Consider the following 17,545-nt stretch of genomic DNA (forward strand, 5'->3'; position numbering starts at 1 on the left):
ACTAAAACTATAGGTGGACCTACAGGTTGCTGTGAGGAGAGGGTTGTGTACCTGAGATAAGAGTCAAACAGTTTGAGGTCTCCTGAGAAGTTACTCCAGTTGGAGTTAGAGTATCAAAGGATAATGAGATATCCACGTAATGTAAAAAAAAAAAAAAACCCCAAGTGGACTCTATTGCTGACTAGAGTGAGGGAGAGCTATGCGGGACAGGCACAGTGCTGCCAGTAGTGCAGACTGTTCACCTCAGATTGGGTGTCTGGGCAGCATGGAGTCCAAGGATTGCTGGGCATAAACAGGTTAACATCATCTGCAGAAGGATGCGTGCTCAGGTGAGACTGTTGTTGGTTGATTGGCACTCAGAGGCGGGCTTATTGAGTATGTCCCTGCCAACTGGTTGACATTCAGAAGGGTGGGGCTAATACTGATTGCTTTTAAAAGGTATGTGAACTGAGGTGATTTGGTGTGTGGTTTGGATTTAAAACTAGTGGTGACTACCTTAATTGCCACGGTTACAAAGGTACAATCAGTCTAGTCCTAAATTTATGAAATTTTATTCTCAGAAGATATTTGAGTGACCTACGTCAACTATCCACTTTTAAGTAGATGTTCAGATCTGTCCTCAAGGAGTCAGTGTAACTGTTACTCTCAAATTTGAATATCGAGGTTACTTGACCTCTTTAAGTTCCATGTCTTCTGCTGGTGATAATGACAGTGACCACCTAGTTACTTTATTTGAGACACTTAGCATAGTACTGGCAAGTAGTTGTTGTTCAGTGAATGATAAGTAGTGTTATATCTATCAAGAAGGGATTTAATTTGGGGAAGAATCGCAAGTACTTGAGGGGATTATTTAGCTAGAAATCAGAAGCCATGCATCGGGGGCAATAATTACAAGAACTGTAGAGTTTTGGAAACTGTACTTTACCTATTATTATTATTATTGTTGTTGTTGTTATTCTTATTATCATATAAATTTCCTATTTGTTTCCTCATAGTGGTTAGCACTATGATTCTGAATACAAAAATCAACTGTAGCCCTGTTTTGAGAGTTAGCCGGGTGCTTGATTTGAGAGAGAGAGAGAAGAAAGAAAAAAATGGAATAGCTGGCTCCAATGATAAAGAAAGGGGGAGGTGGGCTGAATCCTTGAGGCCACAGGAAAAGGAGAAAAGAGGTTCATGAGGGGTGGACCTCAGGAGACAGGATCTCACAGCCCCAGTCAGCAAGCTTGCTGTGTCTCTTCTCAGGCTACAATTGCCTCAGCTCCCTAGTCCTCTTACTGTGGGAGTTGGGAGGGGAGCAACCACTTTTCAAGGTTGGCAGGGCTGGCAGTGTAGGGATACCGAGAGGGGAAGAAGAATGGGTGAAGATGCTTAAGGCAGAGTTGGCTAGTTAGAGCTGTTTTGTTTTCAAGGAACAGAAACCTACTTGAGATTCGTTCAGGGAGAAAATGTATATCCCAGAATCCAAAGTGCACTTGGGCCTTAGGAATGAACCAGAACCAGGAACAGTCTGGGAAACCGAGGAAATCCTTTCTCTCTGCCCCTCATTTCTTCTTCCCTCTCTGTACGACTTTTTCTGCTTCTCAGGCCACATGGTTCCCCGTCAAGTCTCATTCTAAACTCTCAAGAAAGGATTCTTTATTACTATTATTATTATTAATTTTTTTGTTTTGCTGGGGTTTTTTTTGGGTGGGGAAGTTATTAGGTTTGTTTGTTTGTTTAATGGTGGTACTGGAAATTGAATCCAGGACCTCGTGCATACTCAGCACTGCTCTACCACTGAGCTATATCCTCTCCCTTCAAGAAAAGATTCTGATTGGCTCATAAAAGTTAAGGGTTTACTGTGACAATCAACTAGGCCTAAGTACAAGGTCTGGTTATACATATCCTCTAACCATGTGGATGATGGGGGAGTGGAAAAACAGGAAGACTGGGGCAGATCTGGCAGACAAAAAAATATATTACACTTCACTGTGTGGGGTTACCTGGAGAAAACTGGGGGAATGAGTGAGGGCTGCTAATGGGATGGCCAGAAATGGAGCAAGGTTCACATTGGATGGTGTTGGAACTAATTTACAAAATTCTTCTCCATAGACTTTGGTTGCTTCTTGTGAACAGCTTAACATACTCCATGGGAACAGGAATTAAGTCTTCAGTGTCTAGTAACCTTGCAGCACGTTTAATTCAGACTAACTATATTTTAAGTGCTCAGTGTGCCTAGTGGCTATCAACTAGGACTGTGGAGTTATAGATGCTCAGATGACACAAAAGTAAATTGTTTCAGAATGTCAGCTGTATTCTATTTTGACCTTATTCTTGTCTTCCCCAGAGCCAATGAAATTGGCCTTATCAATTGAGGCTAAGGCATGGAAGATGTTACTGTGTCGCTATTTGAATGAAGAATACAAAAAGAAAATGTCAGACATGATAGCATTTATCAATGAATACTTGAAAAAGTTATCCAGACCTATTCGTGATTTAGATGATGTCAGGTTTGCAATGGAAGCCTTGTCTTGTATCCGTGATAATGAAATTCAAATGGACATGACTTTGGGACCAATTGAAGTAAGAGATGATTGCATTTTTGTTTCCTGAAATACCATTTAAAAAAAAGAAACACTAAAAAATTGATGTTGTTTTGATGCTGTTAATGTATTCATCTATTTTATGGCACATTCTGCCTGTTTTTCCTCTCTGATGTTGATGTCCTGGGAAGGATTTTGATAATCATCAACAGTAAACAGTTTGCAAAAGAATATTAATATATTAATAATGCTGTACTGGTCGAAGGCAGTGTTCAGGTTTTTATGCTGGCATCTACATTTTAGAAAAGAATGGTTATACTCTTTCACGTCAATTCTGACATGCTAGACAAGTTTCCCCCTTATCTTCGGCTTTCCTTAGAAACCCGTTATGGGTCTCACTCATAGACCAGTGGCATACCATGGGCAGATGGTGGGAGTGGTCCACTTAGGCACTGTAAGTAAACTGTTGGAATTTAAATCAACAATAGATGTTTTTAGGGAAGAGTACTGTTTTAGTTTCCTGTTGCTGCTGTAGCAAATTACCATAAACTTTATGGCTTAAAACAACACAAGTTTTTTATTTTATGCTTCCTGAGGTCAGAAGTCTGAATATGGGTCTTCTGGGGTTAAAATCAACATGTCATCAGGGGCTCTAGGGAAGAATCCTTTCCTTGCCTTGTCCAGCTTCTAGAAGCTGCTTGCATTTGTTGGCTCATGGCTCCCATCTAGCCGTGGCGTCACTCCTACCCCAGCTTCTGTCATCACATCTTCTCTGACTCTGAATCTCCCGCCTCCCTCTTTCCTTTAAATAGACCTTTGTGATTACGTTGGGCCAACCTGGTTAATCTGGGATGCTCTCCTCATCTCAGATTCTTTAACTGAATCACACCTACAAAGTCCCTTTTGCCATGTAAGGTAACATAGTCGCAGGTTCCAGGGATTAGGGCGTGGGTAACATTTGGGAGGTTATTGTTCTGTCTACCGCAAGTGTTTATGACCAATATGTAAAATTTCTGGCTCATGGTGATGATAAAAAATCAGACTTATTTCATTCCTGTTTTTCAAATTCTCTGTGGACAGTGCACTCCCTTATTGCCTGCAGTTCCTGGAGAATCGGCACTCCCGCTGCTTACTTTTGGCACCCAGTGTTCATGACTGAGCATTGCTGTCTTGAACTCATTTAGAGTTTATACTCTTTGGTAACTTGTGAACTTTATGTCTTTACTACTTCTTTAGATCTTATTATTTGGGAATTTTGAATGATCATCACTGGCTTCTTAAGATGTAACAAATAATCATATCATTTTTTCCTGACTGTAGAAGCTCAGTTTTTCAGCGTACATTCTTCTGGTAAAGCCAGTTGCCAATTCATCACTTTAAAAAAAAGTAGATAAAATTGGCATATAATATTATGCAGGTTCCAGGTGCACAACATTATAATTTAGTATTTGTATACACTACAAAGTGATCACCACCACAAACTAGTTACGGTCCATCACCATACAGTTGATCACCTTCACCCATTTCACACCTCCCCTCCAACCCCCTTCCCCTTTGGCAGCCACCAATCTGTTCTCTGTATCTATGAGTTTGTTTTTGTTTTGGTTTGTTTGTTCATCCGTTTCTTCTCTTCAGGATATCTTTCACATCATCATTTTATTCCATATTCCAACCTGTATTTTAATAGAGTATGAGAAAACATTTTGCATGGCGTTGACACAGGATCAAGGAGGAGAGAGAGGCAGGAAATTATTCTAGGGATGTTTTTCCTAGGATAGTATCTCAAAGTGATCTGCTTACTCTCCACTGGAATCACCTAGGGGCTTATTAAATTCAGATTTCAGGGCCAGGGATCTGGAGTCAATATCTGATATCAGTGGGAATCTAGAGGAGGTATTTATACACGTTTAATTTGGGGAACCACTCTTCTCCTCTTTTAAGACATAGAAGTGTGCTTCTAGGAGGCGTCTAAGTCATCTGGCAGTTCCCTTCCTTGTGATGCTTCTGAACTCTACCCCCATTCCGCAGGAAGCCTATGCTATTTTAAACAGATTTGAAGTTGAAGTAACCAAAGAAGAATCAGAAGCAGTTGATACCTTGAGATATTCTTTCAATAAATTGCAGAGCAAAGCTGTAAGTACGGATTTAATTCTTATTTTTTATTAAGTCACTATCTCCAGAAACAAATACATTTCAAGCTTTTAAAAAGCTTTATATATATTATCTTAATAGCTTTATTATTGTTCAGTGAAAATGGTTGACTTGGGTTTTTCTCTCATCTGTCTGTTAGTGTTTAACCTACTGACCCACCCTTTACTACAGTCACCGTTAAGAGTAAAGCTGTATGTGTTCCAACCCAGAAAGATGCTGCTGTTGACAGTGGTTAAGAGGAGGAACCTTGGAACCACACTGCCAGATTCTGAATCTTGACTTTGACCTTGTCTCATGCTAGTGCTGGGACCTTGAAGAAGTTACTTAGTCTCTCTGTGCCTCAGTTTTATCACTCGTAAAATGGGTATAATATTAGTATTCACTACACAGGGTGGTTGTGAGGATTAAATGAGTTAACATATGTAAAGAGTGTAGCAGATAGAAGGCAGGAATTAAGTGCTAGCTATTATGACTGCAGGTTTAAGCAGAAGCTTTGACGACCACTGTGGAGGGCATTACTGTTTTTCTTTTACACCTCGAGTAATATCTTTTTCTTATTGGGAACTATTCCAATTATTGCAGTCCTGTAAACCTACTAGAAATTACTAATTCCATCCAGTGGCCTGGTCCTAGAGACAGCACATGACCCAGACTGGGTCCATAGTAGTAACTGTTTCCTTGGCCATAGCCATGACCTGAACTAGGTTAGCTGGAAAACTTTTTCCTAACTGCAGTTAGTTAGCTTTGCCTCTTGCGTCATGAACTAGGATTTGAGCCTCCTGTTGGTGCATATGGATTGTTCATTTCTGTGGGTTTTTTTTTTTTTTTAACAAATAACGTTCAGAGACATCTTTGGTCACACAGTACATCTGTGAGATGACAAAGTTGCTGGAATAGAATTGTAGTTTTCATTTAAATACATTAGTTTCACTCTCACATTGAGTGTTCTTTTTTATTCTAGGTTTCCGTACAGGACGAACTAGTTCAACTGCAGCCAAAGTTTAAAAGTAGTCTACTTGAGTCTGTGGAAGTTTTCTGTGAGGATGTAATGAATTTTGCAGAAGCATATGAGAAGGTAATTTAAGTCCTTGCATGCTGTGTGTTAAGATGTTTGGTGGTATATTTAATATAAAATGAAAGTGATGAACCCTAAGAAATGCACTGTGATTTGTAACTGTATGTCAGAGGCTATGTTTGCATATTTACAGCTATCAAAAAGGGGGGATAGTTAGTCCGTTAAGCATGTTTTATGGAGGAAGAAAGAAGATGTAACTGATAAAAGGAGCAACAACTTTTTGTCCTTTCTCAGGGCCAGAATTCTCATAGTTGAAAGTATAATACAGTTGTTGGAAGGCTGTAAAAAACTATAAATGCCCTAATCTCAGGGTGTTATGCAACTGATTTTGCATAATACCTTAATGCCAGGGGATTGTGCAACTAATTTTCTTTTTCACTGACTCTTAGAGAACTAAAAGGATCACTGAAAATCATCCTTGGTAAATCCCACAGACTTCTCAACCTGTTACAATGAATGATAATTGTCCACAACTTCGAAATTAAACTCAGAAGTTGGATATAGTCCCAACAAATTCTACTTTCTTTAATGGTCAAGAGATCTGAATTCATAAGCTGATTAAAGTCCTTAGTGCTACTATAAAACTTATCTCTTTTAGGTTAGATTAGTCAACATTTAATTGCCCTGTTATTCTATTATACTGGCAGTCTGGTCTTTTATTTAGCATATCCATGATATTCACGATTGTACAGACCATCTGGGGTCTCTTTTGCAGCTTTTTCTAGCTCATGGCCACCACAGACAGCCTTCTGCTTCTTCCAAGTATTCAACCTATGTATGTCTCTGTTTCCATATTAGGCTGAACTATTAGTGAAAAGAGGTTGTTCTCAGAACTGTGTATCAGTTATTCCAAAGTACAACCACAGCATTATCATTTATAATCATAAATGAAGTGAAACAGAGCTCTCGTGTTAGGAACTTTTGATATAGGATGTAATTTAGTCACATTTTTTTATTAGCTCTGTCAAGGTCCTTTAAAAATGAATGGAAGTTAGAGTGATGCAAATGTACTAAAATTGTGATCATAGTTACACAATTCTGTAAATATAATAAAATCTATTCAATTATACATTTTAAGTGAAGTGGATTGTATAATATGTGAATTACAAAAAAAATGAAATATTCATGTACAGGACAAAATTAGACCACTTAAATTAAAAATCGTGTTTATTTGTTTAAAAGGAGATAATAGATAAACCTAATAAATTGATAAGTACATCTGATTAAGAATTAAAAGGGAGATTATATTATATTTTACAGGAAGGACCCATGGTTCCAAATATACCACCACAAGAAGCTAGCAACAGGCTACAGATATTTCAGGTAATACTACATTTTTTTTTTGTTACATTGATGTGTTGTCATTCTTTAAAGTGATTTTAGAGGGAAATTTATGCATTTAACTTACAATAGAAAACTTAATGTTTCAAGTGCCTACAGATTTTAATAGTATTCTAATCTGCTAAGTAATGTAATTGATTCCTTCTCTCATATCCCTTCATGCTCTTCTGCACAGAGAATCTCTGTGTGTTTTTAGAGAACAAGACTTTGATTTTGAACTTAAGCATATACCTTATTCTAGTTCCAGACATTTCATTTGTTTGTAAAGTGATTTAAAAATTCATAGAATAATAAACTATATCAAAATAGGATATCAAATATTGACAAATGGTTTCCCTGTCTTTCCTCTGTATCCATTATTTTTCCTTCTTCTGTATCCATCACTTTAAACTTCCAGCTCCTTTGTCCTGCTTCAGACCATACAAAACTCACTGGACCAGGCCAACCATTCCCCATCTTTTTCTAGAGCCAGATTGCTGAGCACATCTAGAGAAAAGTCACACACCCCCTTGGATTAATGTTTTGCAGATTCATGGATTTTTATGTAAACTAGTCTCCCAGGAGCGTCAGGCAATTCTATTTGTTCCCCTTCTCTATCCTGTTTTCTATAGTGGCTGTACTAGATCACTTTATGTCCCCACCTGCATTCTCAGTTGTTAAAAAAAATATTTATCAGATACCTACTGGGTGTCTTGGTTAACAGAAGGATGATTAAGAAATGGTTCTTACTTCTAAGCTGCTAAGATATGGGAGGGAGACAAGAGAGCTAGATAGATAATTGCAAAACCATGTGGTGACCGCTGTGATCTAGGTATGAGAACTTGTGTTATGGAAACAGATGAAAGGCTTTCTGTAGTTTATACCTTAACTTTGCCACATACTGATGAGATATTTTAAATATCCCTTTACCCATGTTGGAGGTTACTTCATGTCACTTAATGATTGGGTTTTTGCCCCAAAGCAAATAAATGAAGACGTAGAGTCAGAAATCTTATTCTTGTTGCTTTATATGTATGTTCTATGGATGGTTGAGGCTGGTTCCATGAACTCTTTTGCCCAAAAAGTTCAGTCAGGTTGAAAGAAGCCTCTTAAATTGCAGGTTCTCCTGAGAATTGATAGGGGTAGTTCAGCCTTTTCTCATCATAACTAAGTGGAATTTTCATATGACATTTAATTTTCAGGTATCTCCCTTGATTTGAGTGTTTTTAAAATTCATACCCTGATAAGAAAAGTGTTTCTCTAGGATAATTAGAGCAACCAGGAATTGCAGCTAGTCCTTAGTGGGATAAACTTGTGCAAGCCAGATGAATCATCTGTCCCAGAGCCCAGTGTCTCTGCCACTTGGTTACAGGAGGGCAGGTCTAGCTTAGTAGCTCTTATGGATTTCTGTCAGATACGGTGAGTGTGCTGGCAGGGGTTTTCATGGGATACAGCAGGCACAAACCTTTCACTTAAACATGTTGTCCTCAGATAAAAAGTCTAGTCCCTTGTTATGGTCAGGGTTCTTCTCTCTCTCGAACTATTGTGGTCACTCTTGGACTGAAACCAGCTCCTCCCATTACCCTTGCCAGCCCCCTTTGTGCTGAACCCTGGAGGAGACTCTGATCCTTTACTACCTGAAGTCCTCAGGTTTGGAGCCAGAGTCCCAGGGAGAGGCCTCCCTCTCTGGAGGAGCCAGAAGTAAGACTGACCTGGAGGCTGCCCGGTGAGCCAAGAGAAACCTCTCAGCAATAAGAGCAAGATGAATAATGAAATGGATAGTAATGTTGCATGGTGATAAATGCCAAGGGAAAAAAAAGCCTGGAAGACGCATACAGTGCTGGGCTCTGTGTATGTAAAGTGGATGTGAAATTTAAAATAGGGCCTCCAGGGAAAGCTTCCTTAAGAGGTGACATTTGAGTAGAGACCTAGGTAAGGGGTTGGAGCTGAGTATGTTTTGAAGGTAGACTCACTTCCTTGTCTTTCCCTCAGGAGTTACCAACTCATTGGTCAGTAACTGGGACTTTAATGAGCCACCCGTTTATCAGGGGTGTGGTCACTTCATTGAAAAGACAATGTAGAGCCCATCTCTTGCCTTCTTGTACCTTCTGTTCTGCCCGTGCCTGGGCTTGTAAGCTGAGCTGCCTGTTTTCCAGGCATCTGGCTAAATATGTGACTCTAGGTCAGACTTGCAGACCTAACTCTTCTCAAATGCAGGTTCCCCCTGTACCCTGCCCCCCTCCCCAATAAAAGCAGGTACCAAGATCTAGATCTGGGGAAGAAGAAGGAGCCTCATCTCACACTGGGCCTCAGGTCCCAGTGGTGCTTTCTCATGCAACTTTACTCCAGCTTGGGGAGTTATGGGGTACTTGGCTGGCCTGCTGGCCAAGCTGACGTCTTGTTCCCCGTTTGGCTGGTGCTACGAGTCTTTTTATATTATTTGGGACCTGAGTGGAAAAAGGGGTGAGTGACTGACATTCATCAGTAGTTTTCACCACATTAACAAGATTTTAAATGTCATCATTTAAATGTACGCTAACTTTGAAGTTTTCGTTTCTCCTTTCCTAATGTCCACATAGTCCCATGGATTTTTCATTCAGTAAATCTATTGAGTAACCACCATACCAACCACCAAGAAGTATAAAAAATACAAAATAACTCTTTCCATCTAGCAATTAAGAGTTTATTGGAGTTGCTCTTGGGTCTTGACACTTTCCTGATTTGACTCCTGTAAAATGTGCTGAGGTTATCTATCTGTCAGATTGGTATCATTATCTGAACATTGTGAGGTCTGATGCCAGATAATTTCCAGCACTGGAAATTTAGGATTCTTATTAATATGTTATGCCATTATGAGAAGCACACATATCTTGTCACAAGTGAATTATTTCTGTTTGCTCTTGTGCTTTAAACACTGCTAATACTTAGTATTCTAACTATAGGAGATTCAAATTCCAATTCAAAAGACCTGTGCATTAACTTTGTTCATTTAAATTGTTAGAGTTTTTCACATATTTCAAATGGTGTTAAAATGAAATTCTTTACTTTATAGACTTTTTGTTGCTTGTAGAGAAAACAGGGTTGAATGAATTATTCTAATGCTTCACTTATTTGAACCCTGTAAGAGAGATGACCCATCTGAAATAGTGAAAAAGTCTAAATTATGGAATTTTTAAAAGGCAGTTTCATTACCTTCAGATGTATTTATGGGAACTTGTAATATATGTCCGGGAATCAATTAATTAACGAAATAATTTCATATAGAATAGATACTTTCAGAACGCTTGAAAGCTAATTTTCCTAAGTGGTTAACTTTTCCTCTGATAACTTGGTATCAGTATAAATTTGCTTCACAAATCCTTGTTTTATAGATATTATTAAATAAACCTCAGTGTAGTTTTTATTCTGATTATAATAAATTCTACTTTAATGGGATCTGAATTAATTACATATTACCATAATTTGAAAACCTTTTTATAGGCTAATTTCGATGATCTGTGGAGGAAATTTGTTACATATTCATCTGGTGAACAACTTTTTGGGTTGCCTGTGACTGACTATGAGGTTTTACACAAAACCAGGTAAGTTTAAAAGTGGGACAAGTGTTACAAGCAAATAATTGACACTGTCCATTAGAAGAATCATGTCACCACTAGTTCCTTCATCATGCAAAGAAGAGTCTGGCTTGGAAAACTCCTAAACAGTCCCCTCATTCTTGGCTATTCCTGACCCATTGATACACAGTTTCCACATACAAAAGACATGCTATAGGGCAGTAGAAAATATATTGCAAAAATTCTGGGCATTTGTGGCCTATATTTAGCCTGTGCTTTATTTTTTTCTTTTCACAATTTTTGAATAGTGTCAGTGATTGTGCAGAAGCACTGCAGTTCCAGATAACTTTTGTTTCTTTAGAGGAATAGCCATCCTCAGCTCTCAATTCCTTCTTAACTGTATTTGTGCTAAGTGCTTTTCCCCACTGAGTAGACTTAGAATTTATTGAGATTGGCCAAGAAATTTAATTGATTTTAAACAGTGGATCTAGGATTTAAACAAGTGTATTTTAATAGAATTTGAAATTTAACTTTCCTCAAAGGCAAAATGAAAACAGTGGTATTAGCTTGTTAGAATCTTGGTTTTAAAATTTTACGTTGACTTGTTTCAGAGTCCCAGCATGAAAATGTTATGGCAGAATAGACTTAAAATTGTCTGAAGATAAATGAATTCTTCAGCCATTTAGGGTAGATAGTTTGTATTCTTTTTCTAAAACAGTTGTTTTCCAAGCCCAAACCCAGTGACCACTTGTGTTAGAATTGCTGTTGCCTGGTCCTTTCCCCTGACTTATTGAATCAGAATCTCTAAGATTGGGTCGCAGGAAATCTGCACTTTTATAAACTCTCTAGTTAATTCTTTTGCATACTCAGTCTGAGAATCAATGTTTTATTTTAACCCTCAGTATTCTAGGAAAACTAATCATCCCCATTTACCATCTGGACCAGTGGACCCTTTAAATTTTTTATATTTTTAAGGAATTATGAATAATTTTCAGAAGTAAGATTAAAGGAATGGTGAAAGGCAGTTTTATTAGAAAATTTAACAGGAATTTAAGCAGAGAAAACCCAAACTTCACTCCATAATGTTCCTGGTTTGAAGATTTATATACAAGAAACGGAGACCAAATTTTCACTGCAGCTCATCAGCTGTTGTGCATGAACCCTGAGCATACCCATCCTGTAAACACTGAGTCTAGATTTCAAGCCTATCTCCAGTAGCGTCGAGCTTATCCTTACTTATGGTTTTTCTTGCACTTGCTTTGTTAAAACTCAAGACTGTTGAAAATTGGACCCTCATAATTTTGTTGAAGAGAGGAGGATCACCATCTTCTTTGCACTATAAATGCAAAACTCTTTATTACTTTTAAATTTGAATGATCAATTCAATTAACGTTTTTCATTTTTGCATCATCTGTTTCCTTTGAACATACATCTGCTTTCACATTTGTCTACTTGCAGAATGTAGGAAACACAATTTACAAAAACATCATAAATAATGAAAGAACCCTGTCACGTTTTTCACAAAATAGGATGGTCTAGGTTCTTGTTGCAAAATATTGCATGATGAAGCCCTTGCCTCTATTGAAATATATTTTTCACTCATACATTATTAAGTTTAAAAAATCGATCTAGATTATCATCATCTAAAGACATGAAAGTCTGAGATTTCACTTACACAGTTTCACTATCAAAATTAGAGTCCAGAGTGCTGCTTTCTGTCTCTTTATTGTTTAATACTTGGGAAGCACCTTTCTTTGTCAACTTTCTTCTTTTGCTTTTTTCTATAGAAAATGAAAAGTACCAAATTCTTAACTGTATTAAGTGAAAGCTAAATTAAACAGAAGCCAAAAGACTATAAAAATGGTGTCCCAGAGTTCCTTTTTTATACTTTCCTGAAAGATGATGCACTATTTTAGCAACACAATAAGAAATTTGAAGGATGATGCAATAGTGATTTTTCCCACTGTTGCATCATCCTTATAGGAGATTTCATCATTCATTTTTCTTATTATTTTAGTCACTTTTAGTATAATTGTGAATAATCAGTGATTAACATTGAAATAATTTCTAGGATGATGAATTTGAAAAATGAAACAATAGTTGGAAAAAAAGATAAAAGATTCCAGAATGTATCTTAGATTTATAAAAGGGTCCAGTGCACCCATATGATGATTGCAAGTGTAAAAAATTAATAAACAGAAACCTTAGTTAAATAGAGTTGGGAGACTAGAAGGGGGATGCTCGCATGCCCTGCAACATGAACAGAGCCCAACAAGAAGAGACTCCTTTCTTGGCAACAGCTCAGCCAATGAAAAGCCATGGACTCTTTGCTTACTATAGCCTTCCCAACTTCCAGTTCTCCTCTATAAAAGAGTTTTCCTTCCCTTGGCATTCAGGGACTTGCATATGGCTCTGCTGATCACGAGTAAACCCATTTTTTGCTGGAGAAATTACTGGCAGTCTGTTTGTTTTTGGTCAACACAAGATAGAATGAGTTTTACTCCATTGAAAACATAAGCAAAATTTATTTTTGGTCTCTGATTATCTGTAATAAATAATAAAAGTTGTGACTCTCAATCCTTACAAATAATTAGAACTACTCAAGAAATAATCTCAAAAACTAAAATTAGATTCAGTGGACCCTCATGGTGTGCTAAGAGTTGAGGAATTCCTGGGAGAATTCACAACTCTGTTGAGTGGTCAATTTTTGTTCTTTTATACAATAAAGAAGCTTTCCTTTACCGACACCTGGAATCCCTCCTTTTATTCTTGTTTTCGATAGAACTCCATTTGGACACATGAGAGAAAGCTTTTGGTAGGAAAGTGATATTTAAAATCAGACTTAAAGACAGACATCATGATAAAAATCTAGCCTGAGTTTGAAAGAAAAAAAATCAAACAAAACCTTTGCTTTAGCTTTGATCTTGTTACCAAGTTTTGGTCACATTATTTGCAGTGATTAGTATGGTATTAATAATCAACATTTGTTAATGTCACATCATAGTATAATATAATATAATTTGGGATATTTGAGAGCTATAAACTTGACCTAATTGATGGAGCTTTAATAAAGTGTTTGTTTGGAAACCAACAGGGTTGTATGCATAGGTTATAAGACATTATACACATAATGTATGAAATATTTGATTAGATGAATTCTGCCTATCCAATAATGGAATTTATTTTTTAAATATATGTTTTGTAATGACTTAATTTATTTGGTTTCCCAGAAAGGAACTCAACTTGCTGCAGAAGCTGTATGGACTGTATGACACTGTAATGGGCAATATTAGTGGTTATTATGAAATACTTTGGGGAGATGTAGACATTGAAAAAATTAATGCAGAACTGCAGGAATTTCAAAATAGGTGAGTTTCAACTGAATTAAATGTACCTTTTTATAGTGCCTATCTTCCTAGGATCCTATAAGTATTTCATAAAAGAATTTATCTTCTGATATAGTGCTGTATATTCATAATACCTTCTTCAAACTATGTGTAAATGAAATAATTTTTTCTTTTTTTCTGAAAGATATCGTAAACTGCCAAAAGGACTTAAAGATTGGCAAGCTTTTTTGGATCTGAAAAAAAGAATTGATGATTTCAGTGAGTCATGTCCTCTACTAGAAATGATGACCAATAAGGCAATGAAACAGAGACACTGGGATCGAATCTCTGAGTTAACTGGAACCCCATTTGATGTGGAATCTGATTCTTTCTGTCTTAGAAATATTATGGAAGCACCACTCCTTAAAAATAAGGATGACATTGAGGTACATCAGATTATAAGATCTTACAAATGGCCTATTTAAAGAATGTCTCCCTTTTCTTTTCTGAAAATTGGATAAATAAATGTTCTATTCAAGGATGTATTAGTTGCGCTATGTAATACACCCTCAAAATTTGGAATGATCCTGAACATTCCTTGGTTTTGCAAAATAATGCTGTATCTCAAGGAGATGAGATAATTATTTGAAATATTTAGTTTTGCAGCTTGTCAGTGTATCCTCCTTGTCCCTTAACTATACCTCCATTTAAAAAATTCTGTTTATTTCTGTATTGTGTTCTTGGTGAGTTCCTCAGAACATTTTCCAGATTTCTAATTCTACACATTTTTTTACTATTAGTCTATTAAATATTTTAAATTATTATATTTTTCTTTTCCAAGACTTTTAATTGGTTTGTTTTCTTTTTTTATGCTTAGTATTTGCATGAGATCTCTTTTTTAATGAGATATAGCTGACTTATAACATACTAGTTTCAGATGAACAGCATAATAACTCGATATATATATATATATTGTAGAATGATCACAAAAATATGTCTGGTTAACATTTATCATCACACATACTTACAGATTTTTTTCCTATGATGAGAAATTTTAAGATCAACTCTCTTAGCAACTTTCAAATGCAATGCAGTATCATTAACTATAGTCACCATGCTATACATTACATCCCCAGGACTTACTTATTTTATAACTGGATGCTTGTACTCTTTGATCACCTTCATCTGTTTCACCCACTCTGCACCCTGCCTTTGGGTGTCCTAAATAGCTGTGTTTCTGGTTTTTTGTTTTTGTTTAGGTTTTACGTATAAATGGGATCATGTGGCATTTGCCTTTTTCTGTCTGACTCATTTCACTTACCACTCAAAGTCTGTCCATACATGTTGTCACAAATGGCAGGATTTCCTTCTTTTTATGGCTAAATAATGTTCCATTATGTATAAATATACCACATTTTCCTTATCCATTCACCCACTAATGGGCACTTAGGTTGTTTCCATGCCTTCACTATTGTAAATAATGCTGCAGTGAACATGTGGATGCATAAATCTTTTTGAGTTAGCGTTTTTGCTTTCTTCAGATAAATACCCAGAAGTGGAATTAAGGATAAGATGGCAGTTCAATTTTTAGTTTTGGGGGGAGCCTCCATACTGTCTTCCATAGTGGCTGCACCAATTTACATTCCCAACAACAATGTGCACTTATTACTCCCTAATTTGTATTATAATCACTTGTGAGAATTTCTTGAACCTTTATATTCCTTCCCATCTCTGAGATTCTGTGATGTTAAATATGAAAATCAATTGAGACATGTTGGGGAAGATAATTTACTTTTATTTGCCTTGTGAGACTTTCGTATCAAAGATTCTTGCAACACAGTGATCTTGAGCCTCAGTTTTCTTGGCTGTGAAATGACTCATTGACTTCTAGGGCCAAGCTAAAAATGTTATATGGTTTTACAATGCACTTAATTTGTAATTAAAAAACATCATGACATATTCTTTGATTTCCCTCTCAAGGATATTTGCATATCTGCCACTAAGGAGAAGGATATTGAAGCCAAGCTGACTCAGGTGATTGAGAACTGGACCAACCAGAACCTGAGTTTTGCAGCATTTAAGGGAAAGGGAGAGCTCCTGCTCAAAGGAACTGAATCAGGAGAAATTATCACCTTGATGGAGGATAGTTTAATGGTCTTAGGTTCCTTACTAAGCAACAGGTAATTTTATAATTTGCAGGGGAAATTTTTGATTTGGTATTTAGAGGTGTATAATTTTGAATAAAAGCCCAGTTTTGTAGCTGTGAAACAACACTAGATTCTGACCTAGAGTGCCGACTCTTGTCTGACCTTACATATGAACTACCTGTTTTCCCTAATAATCATGCCTCCATCTCTTCTTTTATTATACTTGCCTCCCCTTTCTATTTTTCTTGGTGGACCTCAACATAATTATTCTCCCCCAGATTGTCAGTTCATCTCCTGAACATCATGACTCCCCACCAAGATGACCGCTTCATTTTGTCTTCTTTCTCTTTCATTCTCTGATTTTTCATCATTGCCCTCCTTGACTGAACCTGCTCAAGTGTTCACCCAATGGCGCAGGAACAGTATGCTGGCAACACTTGAAGAAACATAACCGTTAAGGACTTGACACTTACACCCTTGTATTTTTTATGGTGAAAAGTGGCTATACCTGTGCTGGGTTCACTGCAGCCTAAATGAGGCAACCTGTCCATCACTGGACTACTGAACCAGCTCTAAAGTGATTGTGATCTCAAGTGCAGCTTTAGGAAGTGGGACTCAGTCAGATTAAATATACTGTTCCGTCTTGGTCTGGGCATTAGCAACCTCTAATCCCCTTCCTGACCATCCAGTAATTCTTAACTGATCTTCACCCTGACACGTCTAGAAATATATCACATTATTTCAGAGGTCACTAAAAGAAGTCAGTGTCCAGGGTGCATGGGGATTCTAATACCCTATCTCCAGGTTGGGATTCTTGTTTAATGAATGATATCCTGCATGACCTCTGGCCCAGAAGCAGTCTTGTATTTGAGTAATGTACTAACTTAGAAAGCTTCTAGTTCTGGGAGTTCTGGGTTGAAGTTGCTGGGGTTAAACTCTTAGGGTGCATCCTCTGCTTCAGGGAATGTGAATAATCCTATTTTTGGCTCCAAATACCTAGGTGCTTCAACTTCCTAAAATACCCATCCATATCGTCTTGGTGTGCATGTATTGATTCCGAAGGTGCTTTTGGCATACTGACTGCCTTTTAGCAGTAGACTAATGGCCAGATGGACAGTATAAATTGGGTGTTAAGAAAAATGCCTCTTGCTGCCTGAACAACTCATCTACCTCCTTGGGGCAATTTTTGTACCACCCCTTTATATCTCCATGTATAACTTAGGCTTCCATAGAAATGAAAGGTGACTCTCAGGCATCAGACTCTACCCAGAAGAGCCCCATTCTATGTGTGAGTACCTTCAAATCACCCTGTCCTGGATCAAGAAATGTTTTAAGACTGTACTCAACAAGTGCCACACCAGGAAATGCCACCACACCACTTCAAAGAGACTTGCCATTACCACAAACTGAAGTAGCTTCTGAATCCAACCATAGGTAATTAGGTCTT

The 17,545-nt window shown here is 37.3% G+C and overlaps 1 protein-coding gene across 1 annotated transcript in view; it reads left to right on the forward strand.

Moving 5' to 3' along the window:
- The window catches only part of DNAH8 (dynein axonemal heavy chain 8), a 219,412-nt gene that overhangs the window by 68,550 nt on the left and 133,317 nt on the right, over positions 1-17,545 (forward strand). Inside the window, 8 exon segments of the mRNA XM_032462995.1 lie at positions 2,330-2,565; positions 4,554-4,658; positions 5,638-5,751; positions 7,012-7,074; positions 10,552-10,652; positions 13,856-13,993; positions 14,157-14,397; positions 15,932-16,131. Coding sequence (XP_032318886.1) covers positions 2,330-2,565; positions 4,554-4,658; positions 5,638-5,751; positions 7,012-7,074; positions 10,552-10,652; positions 13,856-13,993; positions 14,157-14,397; positions 15,932-16,131 — 1,198 coding nt within the window.

Source organism: Camelus ferus, chromosome 20 (genome assembly GCF_009834535.1).
Source record: "Camelus ferus isolate YT-003-E chromosome 20, BCGSAC_Cfer_1.0, whole genome shotgun sequence".
In the NCBI taxonomy this organism is placed as follows: domain Eukaryota; kingdom Metazoa; phylum Chordata; class Mammalia; order Artiodactyla; family Camelidae; genus Camelus; species Camelus ferus.